Source organism: Cupressus sempervirens, chromosome 5 (genome assembly GCF_028749045.1).
Source record: "Cupressus sempervirens isolate cs-2001-9-10 chromosome 5, ASM2874904v1, whole genome shotgun sequence".
Classification (NCBI taxonomy): Eukaryota; Viridiplantae; Streptophyta; class Pinopsida; order Cupressales; family Cupressaceae; genus Cupressus; species Cupressus sempervirens.
This window is the reverse complement of record NC_143122.1, coordinates 1,014,424,873-1,014,442,140: the sequence shown is the minus strand read 5'-3', so window position 1 is coordinate 1,014,442,140 and position 17,268 is coordinate 1,014,424,873. Positions and strand designations below refer to the sequence as shown.

General features: G+C 35.4%; 1 protein-coding gene across 1 annotated transcript; it reads left to right on the top strand.

Annotated features, from left to right (window-relative positions):
* The first annotated feature begins 4,864 nt into the window (after nt 1–4,864).
* On the top strand, nt 4,865–14,855 carry LOC149559375 (putative UPF0481 protein At3g02645). Its single transcript, XM_089831386.1, has 4 exons — nt 4,865–5,710; nt 5,804–6,324; nt 14,394–14,452; nt 14,719–14,855. Exons 1-4 carry the CDS (start codon nt 4,865–4,867, stop codon nt 14,853–14,855), a joined length of 1,563 nt encoding a protein of 520 aa, XP_089687512.1.
* Nucleotides 14,856–17,268: the final 2,413 nt, after the last annotated feature.

Here is a 17,268-nt window from a genome sequence, read left to right as displayed (position 1 = left end):
GTGTTATACATAAAAAAAGAAGAAGAAGTTCCAAAACAGAACTATCAATACCACCAGTCATGTTACTAACCAGTAAATAAAATGGGAAAACATTTCAATAGCAAAGAAAATTATTACTGCTATCATTCCAACACTTAGACATATACATAAAAAGTAAAACTCGAGCATCAAGTTCAGAGTGATTAACAACATAATAGAAAAAACAAAAACAAAAAAAAGCCAAAGCTAGTTGCCCTCATTCTTTTCAAGTTCCTCATACTTCTTTTCCTCAGGCTCATCCCTATTCACATTCACCCCCTCCTCTTTGATAGGTTTTTCCAGAAGTGTCTTCAGTCAGTCCTCCACCAGAAATTCATAGATGGAGCAGGTAGTCTTTCTTTCCTTGTCCAAGTCTTTCTCATCCTTATTCACTTGCAGAAAATAAAGGATAGTGGTAGTGGAATGCATAAATTTTGTGGATAATTCCGCCAGTGTCAAATTAACATATAAATATATTAAAATAAATAATATTTGTTAATATATATCCTCTATTATATTATGAAATAGAATATATAAAATATAATATATTTAACAATATCTGTGATATCATATTATACATATTTTGTTCTACTAAATAATGTATATATTATTTATACATTATAATATCTATTAAATATATTATATACTATATAATATATCATGATATAGTATCTAATATGTAAAGTATTATTGAATCTCACAAAACCATCATCAACATCATGTAAAACCTGAAACTTTCATTTTTTTTCTAATTATGCATGATGCAAGCAACCACTATCTAATAACCACGTTGCATCTTTTTTGTGAATGAAGCAATTTGAAACAACAATGATTTCGAGCTATGCTAGACACAAGTTTTGGCTTCCATAGTTTAGTGACACCATGACTTGACTTACACTAACCTAAAGCATGTCCATTTACAAAGTATTTTTGACACAATATTATTCCAGGTCAAAAAAGCTTCTTTGTGAGCAAAAGTAGGTATTTTAGGTATCACATGCCTGCAAGAGCTAATATTATGCCCAAATAGATGATAATGGAAACAACAATAGTGAAATAGTATATATTTAAAAGAAGGGTTTTACATTTTTTATTTTAAAATTTTCTTTGGACTTTAAACTTTGTCTATATAAATCATGTTCTTATTCTATTGGCTAGTCAAATTACCTATATGATTTTGAAGCATATTAATTTGTTGTTTTGAAAAACTTATCTCTTTTACTCTATATATATTTATTATTTTCTATTATTCAACTTCTAGGAATGGGCAATACTAAGAGGGGGGTGAACTAGTATTGAAACACTTTTACACGAGCTAAACAATTAAAAAAATAGATTGTAATTTTTTGAAAATAAATCACATTGATAAATTGAGATCTGCCACCAATCCATGAGAGAAATGCCTAGTTGAGTAGTGCATAGCTTTATAAAATGTCCATTTCAACTATTTTTTAAAAATATATATATAATCCTTAAAACATATTATGTAGGCTAAAATTGACCATAATATATTGCCATAAATATGGTCAAGAGAATTTAAGTGCTATAAATACACAAATAATTATATCCGTGAATTAAATAGGAAATAAGCTTTTCTCAAAGAGAAAATAGTTTGAAGGACTTTGTTGATATTGAACTTTACTACTCCACCAAATAGATGATGTTCTAAAATCAAACCTCATCATTATTATTCAATTAGACAAAAGTGGACAAATGTATAGTCAAAGACTATTTTAACTGATAATTCCTATAATTAGTAAGAAATTTAGGTTATGTCTTATTTTCATTGATCATTTTTTATTCATTTCATGTAGATATTAAAAATATGGCATTGAGACAAAAATTGACAAATCGAATAATTTGCAATGATTGCTAGATATTGTCAATTTTTTTTTTTTAATATAATTTGAAATTTTCTATCGATGAACTGTGATGAATTGCAAAAAATATGAAGTTATAAATTGTGAAAATGAGGAGTGTCTCAGGACCTGATAAGGTCAACAAGTATTGAACCAAGAGGAGTATCTTAAGTGTTGCCTTTGAGTAGTTTTTCTAGTTGTGTCAAGAAGACCTACTTTCATCTTTAAATGGATTTCTCCTAAAATATTGTCTTGATTCGTGCCTTATTAGTTTTTGTATGAAATCGTACCTTTAAGTACTTTAAACTTTCTCTAGCATGATGGAGATTATAAAAAATAGAGCGCACAGACATGTATTTTGATCTCATCACTTGTTATGAATATGAATATAGAAATAAATCATATAAAGAATCTAAGTAATCCCTTTCAATATAATATGAGTGCATCATTTTTTTAGTTTGTAGATTTCGAAGCCAAAGTGATGAGATTTAATCTTTCAATCATGTGCAAGCATTAGACATAATATTGATATCACTTCCTACACATTAGGAATAGGAAGTCATCTTGCACACATTTGGAGTGTCGTGCAACAAGTGTGGATAATATTTAAAATATATAATCACTGCATTGATTATATTTTTAGGGTAAAAGCACAAACCTGTGTGACCCTTTTACAAAGGACAAGGCTAACAAAAGTCTAATTATTCGCCTTCAATGACATAAAAATGGTAGTATTATTTCGAATCTAAAAATCAAGTAAGCTAATTAAATGTGTAGAAATAGATGAAGTTTATGATTATAATTTTTAAATATTATTAGGAATAAGAATTGATATATTTTCCTAATTAATAAATTCATTTTTTTAGCTGCTAAAAGATGCTGAAAATTAGGGTTCTAGTTCACACCACCAATCTATTTGGAAATAAACTTATTTGCCTTTGATGACAAATTTTTATATGAAAACCTAACAAAGGTTAGTACATCATGAATAGATTCATATGTAAGTTATAGTTAAGGGAAGGAATATTTTTCAAATAGGTGTATCATCAAACTAATTAGCATATAACATATATAGAAATGGAAATAGATAGAGATAATATAATAGCCATGACTAGAAGTGTGTTTACATTTTATTTATTTATTTCTATTAGCTATAGAGAGATCTGAAAAGGAATACATAGATCACAGAGGATCATAAAAGAGGCAAAGCCTAAAACCAAGTCCAAAGTAGCAATGATACAACTAGGATGAATCATATACAACAAGAATCGAACAGCAAAGATCTAGTGTAGAATATCACAGTAAGCATCCACCCATGCGGTCCAACTGAGTGGGCCTTCCATCCAAACAATACTCTTCCGCTCCTGGATCTGGGATAACATAAAGATCTCCTCCTTTCTGGCATTATGGTTCCTCCTAGTCACTTAGTTCAGCTTCTAGCATGTGTGCTCAAACACTTACAAATTATCAAGAGTCCTACGCCACTGATAGCCATACTTCAGCTCGTAAAAGAAGATAGTAGCTTGCCCATCTTTAAGAAACCTCCTTAATTTATCCTTTTCAATTATCATGGTAGTTTGAACCTGCAAGAAGAATTTAAAACATGTGAGTTTTTGAAAAAATTCAGTAAGAACCCTTGGCTTACCTTGGTACTTCTCCTCATTCTTACATTTCCAGATTTGCAAAAGAATGTTAGAAGACAACATGTTCCAGAAAAAATTAGCATCCTTACTAAGACCATTAATGTGACCAGTAACAATTTCAACGATATTCGCATTAATAGGTTAATAAATACCAAAAAGTTTCCATATTTCTTTAGCCAAAAGGCAATCAAACAAAATATGTCTACCCGTATCAGGCAACTTGCAAATATTACATAAATCAGAATGTTGAACATCTCTTTTAATTTGAAGTCTATCAGTTAACATCAGCCATTTAAAACATTGAATTTTTGGCTCAACAAGACTTTTCCAATTAGTATTCAACTACTTATTCCAAGCTTTATTATCAAAAGAACAGTACCAAATTTTATTAATATGAACAATAATATCTTCATTGTGAGCAATGATCTTGTATATCTTCATTTTTGTTATTCTAGAAATCAATAGATAGAATATACACAATAATTTGATTATGATAATATTTAATTGTGCTAGTCATATGTAAAGTACAAAATATGTATAAATAGTAATAACAATATTATTTATATTTGATGAAGTAGAAATCCATTATAAGAACATTAGTATAACGCTATAAAATTTTTGATTAATGGAGAAAAAAACCAATGATGATAATGATTCTAGATTGGTCACAATGATGCCTTGGACTTCACATAAATGGGATGATCGGACATCCTTCCTCCTTTGACTAATAACTCTTAGCAGACCATAATCTATTTGTTTATTTTCAGTAGTACTGAATATATTTGACTTTCTCCCAACCACGTTTTCATATGAATATTTACTAGTAATTTAAAATAGATCTTAGATACCCAACCGAAATACTTTTCTTTAAAAAATATGTATATTATCGATCCAAGTGAATACCATGTGAATGACGGCTAATATTTGTTTTAAAGTGCAATTCAATTTCACAGAGTCATTCCTCTCCTATTCATTTTCTTCTAATTGTATTTATTAAATTGTACCTCGTATATTCCTTTTTATAAATGACAGGACGAATGGTCATGGGAGAATTGATGGATACCTAATGTCCTCTTTCACATAACAAAAGTCTAAATGCGGGAGAAGCGTTGAAATGTCAGTTCATTGAAGTCCATTGCATTTTTCATATTAACCTGTTATATGCATTTACCCATGTTCCATAGATTCAATTTATATTTTGTTGGACTCTTCGAACATGCCCTCCCTAGGAAAAATGGATAGAAGAGTTGAAGGACAATTTAATCTGGTCATGTAATTATTATATATTTCTGACTTCATGATATGTTCCTTCTCCAGTGAGATAATCTCATGAGCTTGTAAAGAATGTCGAAGTTTGATGAGAATAAATGGATGAGAGAAGTCAAAGAGTATCTGGCTCAGAAGAATAAGTCCTATGAGAAGCCTCCATGCATATTCAGGACATCCATGGCCTTGCTGAAAGAAAATGAGCATTCCTATGTGCCTCAGATTGTTTCTATCGGCCCTAACCATTTCGGGAAAGAGTGGCTCATGGGATTGGAAACATTCAAAGGCGATGCAGCAGGTGGAGAGGTTTTTAGAATTCAGTATGGAACCAAGAAATCTGACGTTGAATTCGAACAAGTGATTGAGAGAATCAGGAGGAGGGAAGAGGATATAAAGCGGTGCTACTATAGAGAAACATCATTCAAGGGTGACGTGCTCCATTTGATGTTGGCTCAGGATGCTTGTTTAATTCTCGAGTTTTTCAGAAATCACCTCTTCGGATTGGAAGACGATGAATCCTTCCAAGATGAGTTTTTGTTTCTGCCAGAGCATCATCCAATCTTCGGGCCCGTATCCGAGAATGCTTGGATTAAAGCGGAGATCATGAAGGACTTGATCAAGTTGGACAATCAAATACCGCTGTTTGTCTTGGAAGATGTTCTTACTATGGAGATGAACGCTAATTCCCAAGAGAGTGCCCAAGAGAAACTTGATAGATTGCTGAGGAAAATGTTCGAGAGAATCTGCTATCGGCCTTTCGAGTTCTGTGCAGAGGACGCATCAAAGAAACGGAACCACATTCTGGACATCTGTCACGACTCCTGCCTTGGGGCCCTGCCAACCGAAAGTACTGAAAAGGAATTAGTGAAAATTAACGTTCAATATTATTGTTCGTGTTTTGCAGGTTCAAAAGGTGGTCACTGCGTATGTTCTGGACGAGCAGACGGGAAAAGTTTTTAGAATGTCAAACAACGTAAGAAATGGTGGCTGAACTTTCCATCTGAAGTTGAATTGAAGAACGGAGGAATCAGATTCGAGGCCAATGGAAAAACTGTGGACGACGTTAAATACGAGGGTCAAACTCTGACTCTGGTGCGGCTGAAATTGGATGTGGACTCGGAGGTGTATGTAAGGAATTTAATTGCCTTGGAGATATGTTCTCCGGGGTTCAAGAAGAAAATAATGACTGCTTATTGTCAGTTCCTGCATGAGTTGTGCCAAACAAGCGAGGGAGTAGATGTGTTGAGAAAGGAGGGTGTCATAATTGGTAATCTTTGGCCCTCTAAACTGGTCACCCAATTGCTGAGCGTCTCCAACATAACAATTTCCTGGCCACAGTGCAAATCCATCATAGAAACGAGGGAAAATCTGAGCAGCTATAAGACGCGGCACTCTATTGTTCTGAGAAGCCTTTGGAACGAATTCTGGGAAGCGTATGGTTCAAAACTGTGGATGGTAGTTGGAGGCTTTGGAGCGATTCTTGTCCTCTTTCTGACTGTCGTGCAGGTCTTTTTCTCGTTTAAACAATGTGGGCCAAGGTAAAATTAAAGATGGGGCATCATTTGTGACTAGATTCTGAGTTCTTCTTTAAAGCCGTAATTTGTTTGGTTTCCTACTAGCTGTTGCATGTAGTTAAGTGGAGAGGCTTATTTAGTTTCGGCCATGCATATGACAGTTGCTTAAACAGTTATTAAACTGAATTTTTATAGCTAATAGAGATTCAGCCTTTCTAACCATTTATCTTGTCTTACTTTTTCCTTACTTTTTATATCACTAAAGTTACATGTTTATTAATTATAAATATTAATTCAAACTTTTTGGTAATCTTTTATTGGTCCATGTGTTCAGTGGCAGAATGATAGAAAAGGGTTTTAGAATTACGATGCAAGAGAAGGCCCATTCCACAAGGTCTCGATTGCGGGTTTGGTGCAGAATGGAGATAAAAATATTGCAAAGCTCGTATAGTTGGCAATAAAGTGTAGGAACACGAGATCTTAGTCCATTCTTATTTTAAACCTTCACATTGAGATCATTTTATTCAAGGATTTAATCAAGGAAAGAAATAGCTCCATAAAATGTGCCAGTTGAGTTAATCATGCCAAATGAAAAAAGAAAATCATGCTTCCGTGCCATGTCTGGTTTCCAGTAATTGTATTTCATGCTTAGTGTTTCCCTGTAAGACTCTGCATTATAGTTACACTATTATTGCTGAGTTCTCCATGGTATCATTTCCTATCTGCACAATCTGCTTCTGGAGTTGTAATTTATCTTCAGCAATTGATTTTTTTTGGCTTGAATTGATGCCCTCTTGTTAAATAAAACACTGGGCTCTTCTAAAGCTTTTTAACCTTTTTATCCCTTTCTAAATAACTTTTGTCTATTTAATCTTCCCCAGATTTGGAGTCTAACTAAGCTAGTGTTGCCATTACCTCTTTATCCTCTACAGATCATGCACTTTGAGATCTTCCTCTAGATATGCTCCATAACTCAGAAATTATTAAGCATGAGTAATAGTGAGCATAATGGCACTTATGGTTGTTGTAGAAAAGCCAAGCGTAATGGCACAGTCAAGCTGTACAACCATCCTTAGCGCATTGTTCCATCATTACAACTGAATGATTAGTTTTATACAAATGTAGCTCTGAAAATAAATGCTAAGCTATGCCACTTTAAGTAAAAATATATGAAAGTGGGCTAAGAGTGTTAGTATAAAATTTTTTACTTTCAATTAGACTATCTTTTATTGCTTCTTGGTAATGTTTTTGAAGTACTAGATAGTAGTCAAAAGAAAGGAGGTTGACCCTAGAGTACAAAAAGGGTAGACCAAAAACAGTCAAGGGTTACCACCCACCTATCTAACTGATACTAGTTTTAAACTTAAAAAAAAAATAGAGAAAAGCTCCAAACTAGAGCAGTTCTTACCGTTAACCCTATTCTTAACAAGCATATAAAAAGTAAAACATACCAACAACTAATAGACTTATTGCTGCTATCAGTCCAATACTTGATCGAAAAACATACATAACAAAACCCCGTAGGGCACCAAGTTCAACAAGAACAAAAACATAAAGACAACAACAAAAAATAGAGCTAGGGCTAGTTGCCCGCTTTCTTTCCACCTTCCTTGTTACTCTCCTCCTTAGGGTCTTCCCTATCTATGTCCACCCCCTCCTCTTTGATAGGTTTCTCAAGGAGAGTTTTGAGCCAGTCCTCTACTAGAAAGCCATATATAGAGCGAGGGGTTTCACTCTCCTTTCCTAGATCCTTCTCATTGTTGTTCATCTATAGGAAATAGAAAGTGGTGGCAGTAGAGTCAATGACCTTCGTGGAAAATTCCACCAAGGTTTCAATGTTTTTACAAATGTCATGAGGTTCTTCGTGAGCTCTTTCATAGAATTCTCGAGCCTTGCCTTGTTGTGGCTCTAACCATGGCTATGTTTCCCTTTTTCTACCCCACCTTTGGGAGTGTCTTTCATGGGGGAGGTGATGTCCTCCCCCACTTTTTTTTGTGGAAGGGATAGCTTCCAGTGTCTGAGACATGTGACGGGCTAGGAGGCCTAGAGACAACCTTCTTTTCAGTGTCTTGGTGAGGCCTCTTCCTCTTAATTGGTTTCTTTTCACTCTCAGTTGACTTAGAGCTATAGTCCTATTTAGGGGAGGACTTAAATTTCTCCATTTGGAGACATTTGCAAGCCCTCTGAGCAGTTATCCTGCTCTTTCCTATGTCAATATCAAAATCAATAAGGGTAATTTTAACCTCCAAACAAGGGGTTTTCTTGAATTTTCTATGGCTAGAGCTAGGGTTGGGGTTTGTGGATATTTGGGGGGTAGCAATAATCAATGGGTTGACCAAAAGCGATAGGTTTAAGGAAAGGTGGTGTTTGTAAAGTTTGTGCATGAAACCCTGGTGGATAATATAAAAGGGTTTGCCCTCCTCTCTCTTTTTCCTAGCCTTAAAGAAATAGTCCTCCATGGAACAAAGAAAAAGGTAATGAAAAGAAATCAGATCACGTTTCCTAAAATGGTTGAGAATGGGGAAATGGTAGTAGTATAGTAGCTGGAACTGATCTTCAAGGGTAATATATCTCATAATGGCATAGCAGATCACATCCCAAGGTAGTGGAAGATCCTCCCTGGAAAACATACCATGTGCATGAACTAGCTCCTCATTAGGTCTTAATTTTTTTCTCATATTGGTTCCATCTGCCACCTTGGACTGCTTACACCATTTCTTTCCTTCCATGGGAAACCTACCAACCATAGCAACTAGTACCTCCATGATTTCAAATGGCATTCCATTAATGTTAACCTTCCTATGCTTCCAACAATTTAAGAATTGCATCAAGATATGCTTGTCATGCTTTTCCATACCTTCCATAAACGAAAGTAGACCACTTTCTATAAGATAAACCCAAGCGGCCTCACTCTTCCTAATGTACTCCTCAATCTCCACTGGTTCAATGCAGTCACTAGCACGCATTTCTTCACCTCACTCAACCGCCAATTTCTTAGAGCTTTCTAAGATCCCCTTCTTACAATGGTAGCCACAATATAATCAATAAATCATGCTCAAGCTAAAAATGTTAAGGCAGTAGAAACCCATCATAAGATCACAAGGCTTCTCCAAATATGAGAAACCACTCTCTATGACATATGTGATCAGTTCCTTTCCCTCTAAATTAAACTATCGCCAGCTATAGTTGAAGTGGGATTTCGCAATAGTGTCCTTGTCATCTTGCTTTTGTGTTTCACCACATCTAGACATAACAATGCCACTCGTCCTTTTTGTGAAATAATTAAAGCTCGTGGTGAGGGGATCATAAAAGCATATCCTCATGCAATCTTGCCCAAAATTAACTTTATAAAAATAAATCCAATAGCCTTCCTACTCACATAGCTTCATAAAGGTGTGCCATCTTTTGAAATGACTCATATTGCCTTGTACAAAGTATGCTCACATTCCATCATCACTTGTGTTGATGATGGAAGTTGGCTGACATGTTCCCATTCGATGAATTACATGTCATTATGGCCAAAATTTTCCAACTCATTTGCCACTGCATTTCCTTCATGGTAAATGTGGCCCACATGGATCTCTTGGCACACCTCCATCAACATGTGAATTTCCTCTTTTATTATTTTGATCTTCCAACTACTCTTGCCCTTTGCTTTAACTGCTCTGATAATCAACTTTGATAATCAACATCAAATCCCCCTCGATTGTTAATCTATTAATTCCTCTAACTCTCACAATTCTCAACCCCCATAGAAGGGCGATGGCTTCTGCTTCATTGTTTGAACCCCCTCTACAGTTCCTAGTGTAAGCTTCAAATTATTTGATAATAAATTATTGGACACACCTTGATGAGAATATTTTTCTTATAATACTTGTAGTACTGGCAATCTTGTTTAAGGATTTCTAAGTCTGCATTATTGTTTAAGGCTTTCTGAGTTTAAATTGTGTTGGCATTTTTCATGATATTTAATTTGTAAGTCAATTTATATTGTGGTTTTCAAAAACCATACATGGAAGTTCAACTTTAAAAATATCAGTAGTTCTAAAAAAAAGATTATAAAAAAATGATAAAATAATTTATTGAAATATTGATTATAATTTTTATGTCACACATAATAGAAATTTTATTTCTAAAATATTTGTCACTATGATGGTTTGATAGTTGGTTTAATGGTATTGACACTTGTAGCAAACTAAGTGCATATCAATATAGCGGTGGGTGTTTATTGATACCTTGTCGGTTGCACAATGACATGATGGCTATAAAACTACAACCACCAATTAAATACTATGCTTCTTGTTTAAAATAGTATATGCTAGTTCAGATGTCTTATTCATTACTTTGGCAAATCAATTTTGAGGCTTCCACCAAACATTTTTCTCTTAAATACATGTAAATAAGCTTATTGCTAAAAGCTTTATTGTATGATAGGGGTACCAACAAAATTACATAATTGTTCTAATTACTATTTTTTTCCAAGTAGCTAGGTATACCAATAAGGGGCTATGACAATTGAAGCAAATGTCCCTTCTTTTTAGATATTTAAGTTGCATTCCCTATCTTTCGTCCTAGCGATGTTGTTACTATATCTATGTGGTCTCATTTAATACATATAAAGGGAAATGGAAGGTTTGTCCTAGATTTATAACATTCCATTGAATTTTACCTCTCCATGACTAGTTTGGGGTATGTGCACTAACTATTTTTATCAACAATCGGGATCAAGAGTACTAATTCTCGATAATGTGAGACTAATATTTGGATTAAATGATGATGTCAATTTTTGTGTAGTCACGTGGGGACTATATTTTACATTTCTCTCACCCATATGAACAACATTTCTTTGATTAAATAAATAAATTTAATTCTCTAGCTTCTATTTGTTCTCATTTGAACACATTTAAATGGATCAAGTATACTGCTTTTCAAATCAACTAGACTTTCTACTTCCTCCACACCTATATCCAATCTTCAAACCCTTCCCTCTATGGTTCAAAATTGTACCATCCTAGCCTATGTAGGAACTTGGCTACTATGGAGATCTTGTTTAAAGTGACATCAATCTTTGATGTAATCTTTTGCTAGTTTTGAACAAAATTGATGGTTGTTTCAAAGTAACTATATTAAATTATTGGAACTTCCTATTACATTAAAAATATCATGATAAGATTGTGGCGTTTTTATTCCAACTATCAACAGTAAAAGAAAAATATTAAAATGGAGCATGTTACATACATTACATTGTTAGCTGGACACATCAATGATTTAGGAGGAAAATTTATAGGGATAATTAGTGCAACTCAACTTTTCATAAATCCAAATCTTCCAGAGACACATCAATTGAGATCTTAGTTTGATACAGAAGAGAAAGGTATTGTTTGCTCTTCTATTACAAAGAAAATCTCATCTATTGGACAAGCTAAAATGTTAAAAATTGTGGCACAAGTTGATGATTCGGGACTTGGTAGATCTAATGCATTTTGTTGGGGTGTGGTTAAAGCTACCCTACGTTTTATAAAGCTAGATAATTTTTATTATGCAAGTTGCCCCTTAAAGTATTCCTATTCCAATTTTTTTATATTTTAGAGAACATAATTTTTTGAATCTGTGAATTCTAGATCAAATTTTGGGTGAACCAAACAAGAATAGGAATATGTAACCCCATTTTCTATTTGAGAATAAGTATTCCTATTCCCATTTTTATATTCCTGCAGTCAAACGGGCCCTTAGACTTTTCTTCAATGTGATTACATATACATGCTTCAATGTATAGTGCAAGATCACACAACTTTCACTTGGGTTACTATTTTTGGGAAAGCAATAGAAGAGATTATGGGTGTCACAGCAAAGGCATTAAAATTATTGAAGGATGAAGAGACACTATAAAATATTTGCATAATGGATAAAAACCAATGATGGTAATGATATTTAAACAAGTGTCTAACATGTACTTCTATGAATCATACTTACTAAATTTAGTAAGTGGCATATATTTCAAACTTTGGAACTTCATTCTTATCTACAACACAAAGTCATTATTGTTCATACATTTGAATAGTTTTTCAATTGTAAAATTCTTGAGTAATAAGAGTTTATAGATTGGCTTGCAGTCATTTACTAGTGTATAATTTTTGTAGGTTTTTCCATTTAAATATTATTTCATGCGAGTTTTCTCAATTTTACAATTTTCTATAGTATATAATTTTTCATTTCAAACACAAGACCCAAGGAGGGGATACAAAAATGGATCCCTAGCAGAGACACACTGTATCACTATTTACTATGTCCCAAAATCTCTAGGATTCCCTTGGAGTCCCAAAATAGGTAATGACTTTGAAAAATCAAAGACAAAATCCACATTTTGATTTAGGAAAGATATTCTCATTGTTTGAATAAAGGGAAGAATGAACCCAAGTGGATAGGTTCTACCTTGATCATTATACCAGAAAAGAGGAGCACAACGAAGGATCTATTAGGTTCTACCCCAATTTTTTCTAAAATAAATAAAGTAAGATGAGAAGAAAGAGGGAAGTACAAATTAAATTAAAACCTAGCATTAAATCACACTAAATAGGGGTTAAAATATCATTAAATTGAGGTTATTCCAATTTAATATGTTACACTATGTAACCAATATTAGATGATTGTTTAATAATTTTATAATTCTAGTGTTTAGTTACACCCTTTATGAATACAACACATTTTCTTTGTATGAGGTTGTATCTATAAAAGAAAACTCAAGTGTAGCTTCTTATGTTTTACTAGCTAGTCATTCTAACTAATGGTTCATGACCATCTCTTGCTTAGCATTTGTGAGGTTGTAGTGGATGCTCCTGGATTAGAGACTTGTACTGCATTCCTATAGTTGTGCAAATATAATATCTTTGATTTGTAATATTTTCCATTATTGAATGGTATGTGTGGTAGCATGCTCATATGAAGTTATTGTAGATATGTCAAGTGTTTCATAAATAATCATATAGGACTATGAATATGTTGTAAAGAATTCATGTGTTGAATAATGAACAAGTGATGGATGTTTTTGGACATTATGTTTCTCCATCTTGGGGGTTTTTCTAGTGTATATCTCTTGTTATTTTTTGTGTTACATTTTTTGTTCTTTTACAAATGAAATTTGAATGAATTTTGCATATATTTCTCCTCTAGGTTATGTGGAAATTGTCATTGTAGAGCTAGCATAATTCATGTCAAGAATAGCATTACCTTGAATACAAATAGGAATTATAAACTATAGAGTCTATGATTCCAAGATGTTTTGTCTTATCCACTTGAGTCTCTTTTCTATAATAGTAATTATCAATTTGTAGTCAATAACTCTTCACTAGTTTTAATTTTGAGGCTAGATTGTGTGTGTGTGTGTGTGTGTGTGTGTGTGTGTGTGGGCGCGTGCGCGTGCACATGCGTGCATGTGTGTGTGCATATATGTATTTGTAGGAATTCTCTTTGTGACCACTATATCTTTAAAAAATCTACATATATACTAGGTTATTTGTTTGTAGAGATTTGTTGGTGTAAATTAGTAGTTTACTATTTACACTTACTTAAGTTTACTTAGGTTAATGCATTATTTAATTATATTGCATTATTTTATTATTTTTATTATAATCATGTTGAAAACACAGGAGTATGCACCTTTATTTGAGCACATGGTGTCTACAACACTGTTTTGCGTGTTCCACTCTTCTAGGCTTATCCTCTCATCACCGCACTTAATTCCATGCTTAATGGAGGATAATCCATATCTGGTGGACATGTGCTTGGTTGTTTGACACTTCATGGTGCTAACTTCAATGCATTCTAGAAGTTCTCCTGTAGCCTTTATAATCAGGCACTCCTAGTGTATTAGGATCACATTCTGAACAGAGCAATGTATTCGGACATACTCTGATTAATTGATCATATCCTTCTTTGGTCTACTGTGTGCTTGTGTTTGAGTTCTTAGTTCTTGGGTGAATTTTTCCCTTAAGTAAATTCTTACATGGTATCAGAGCTTGGAGACTTTCTCTTCACAAGCCATTCGAGACCTCTTGCTTGCTTCATCACCTCAGCCTGAATCCGGAGTGCTGTAGAAATTGGGAGCATCCAGCATCAGATCTGATCTCTCCATTGCGTCCGAAATGTCGAACCGGTGAAAATCGACTATAAGCACACCTACCTTGGCCCATAGTCGACCGTGAGGCAAATTTTTTTTTGCAAATCGAAACCCAAAGGCCCTGATTTGCATGGGTACGATCTAATAAATTATTATTTTTCTCTACATTATTTGGCTATTTCGAATTTATTATCTAAATAATTGGCTATTTTTTCGGATTTAGTCGGAGAAAAAATTGTTTTTTGCAGTACGGGCTGTCAGATCTCGTACTACACATTTGCGGAATTAATTTTATTTCGCAGGGTATTTTTTAGGCAGGCTTGTTATAAACCCAAGCCCGCCCACGATTTTTGGCGTTGCAGACTCAGGTTCCGGCTCGGCATTCGTTTCCGGCAACATGACTCTTTCCGGCCGTGCATTTGAACGATCCTGGCTCTGACCTGCAGATTAGTCTCAGTCCGGACATGGCGCTGCACTTCCCGACACGTGGTTTCAGCGAGGGTTTGAATCCAGTGCCCGTAGACTCTAAAACATCCGGCGTCGTGCATTGCCTTTCTCAGAATCGGGCTGTAGCATCACTGAACTTTCGGCCTTTGCACAGTACCTTCAGCCCACCCACTACAGATCCGGCACCGCTGTTGGTTCGACTTCCTACTGCTCGAACTGGTGAGGGTTTGCAAAATTTTCCTGCCGCTAATTTGAAACCTCCAGCGACGTAGATCCGACTCCGGCGACAGTGGTTTGAGAAGGTGGTTTTCGGCATTTTTGGCTCTCTGTCTGCGAACCCCGATGATCTGACTTCCAGCCCCGTCCGCAGACCATTCTCCAGCAGCCGCTGCTCTCATTTTTCCGGTGACCGCAGACTCTCTGCTCGCCCGCGTGCTAGATTATTCCCGGCGCTATTTGGGAATTCTGTTTCTGAGGATTCCGGCAAGTGTTGACTGACTCCGGCACGACATTCCTCTGCACTCCTTTTTTTGGCATCCCGATACTACCACATCATCCTATGGAAACTGGTTCTATTTTCCATGTCATTCGTACGGATCGCCATGCACATGTCTGTACATCACAGTCAGCCAGACACACCAGCCTGGCGCATTTTTCTTGCTGACATCATCATTTTATAGGATTAAATTTTACGCCCATCTGGACGTCATTCCAGGGCATTTTTAAACGGTGTTGATGGCCGTTTGACCGTCAAGTTTAACTTCGCAGTTGCTGCTCCAGACCCCTCTCCAGATTGCTTTTCAGTTTGGCAGCCTGACTTTGAGAGCTCCTAACTTCGTCATCCTGACTCCGATTCAGGTGCAGTATTTTTTGAAATTAGGTAGAATTTCTTGAATTCTCTAGTGGTGGTATTATTTTCTATTTTTGGTGTACAGATTGGTCAGAATTTGCATTTTTTGGCGATTGTACCTACTTCATCCTGCATTTTGCAACTTGAAACGCTCCGTACAGGCACATCCGAACTCCTTTTTGGGTTTTGTTTTTTTTGAAAGTGCATATTTTTTTGTCTACTTTCCAGATCTGCATTCAGATTCTAGGGTTGTCTGGACATATTTGTCACTTTCTGAATTAGGACATTTGAGTCTTTGGCCTCAAGCGGCAGTTGCATCTAGCAAAATCAGTAGTCTACTTTGTTCTTTTTAGACTAGTGGACACAACACATTTCACATGCCAAAAACATCTTTTTAGGGGGGGTTCCTTGTTTTTTGGAGGTTCTTTTGATTGATCCATCATGGAAGAGGACGATTTGATTCAATTGAAAACACACAACTATCAAGAATGGAGTCAACTTGCTATCAGATATCTTAGTCAGCACAATGTACTATGCTATGCACCAGATCTTGAGTTTACTTTTGATTAGCATGACATCATTTTGCATACTCTCTGGTTACATATGGATTATGACGTTATTGACTTCACCACGGATGAAGTTAAGTCCACTGATCCCTATGATGTTTGGATGTTTCTTTGGGAGACATATGGAGACCCAACTATTCCTCCCTTCCCAAAGGAACTCATTCCTCCAGTTGCAGCTGCCACCTCTTCAGATGAGATCACACCTCCAGCTCTTGTTGCTCCTACTGATCTTGTTCCAGCCACAAATGCTTCGGATTCAGTGCAACAGGATACTTTATGTCTTCCTACTCTACCTTCATGCAAAGACTTCCTTTCAGACATTGCACATTTGTTCGTGGAGTCTCACATTGAAGAGGTGCGAGACATTCTTGATGACATCCGTCTACTTTTTGAGCCAGACACTTCATCTTTTGCCGCAGTGATAGATTCATGCACTTTAGCATTGCAGGGTACACACGGTCTTCCAGGTGCTGATTTCTTGCCAGACATTTCAGCTCTGTTCTTGGAGTCACACACAGTTGATATGGGAGATTTTTATGATGATTTCTTGCTTCTCTTTGCTGAGAATGATTCTTCTACAGTTATTGTACATTCTCTACATGATCAATCATTTCAGGTTGGTGTGATTGTGGATACTTATGTCCAACATCTGCAGGTGATCCCTCTCACATTTGAGAAGACTGTTGGTGTTATGACACAAGTTTCAGAGATACCAGTCATCATTGAGATTCCTTCTCCATCCAGGGGACGCTTCTCAAAGGTACCCTTGCCATTGTTTCTTCCAAAGGGGAGGAACCTCATCAAGAGGTCGTGGATCAGCTTCTTCATCGGAGCACTTCTCACTAATTGGCACACTATTTTTAAGTGGGGGTGACTACCTCGTCTCTTTTTTCTCCTTTTTGGGGGGGAATTTTTCCTCATAGGAGGTTTTTTCCTTCTCCATTCTTTTTTGTATATATTGGATGTATGTCGTAATGGGGGGGTCTTGA

Coding starts and splice junctions, on each gene's coding strand:
- LOC149559375 (XM_089831386.1), top strand. CDS start 4,865: ATGTCGAAGTTTGATGAGAATAAATGGATGAGAGAAGTCAAAGAGTAT. Junction 6,325..14,393: donor TTTAAACAATGTGGGCCAAG/GTAAAATTAAAG, acceptor GGAGTGCTGTAG/AAATTGGGAGCATCCAGCAT. Junction 14,453..14,718: donor GCGTCCGAAATGTCGAACCG/GTGAAAATCGAC, acceptor TTTATTTCGCAG/GGTATTTTTTAGGCAGGCTT.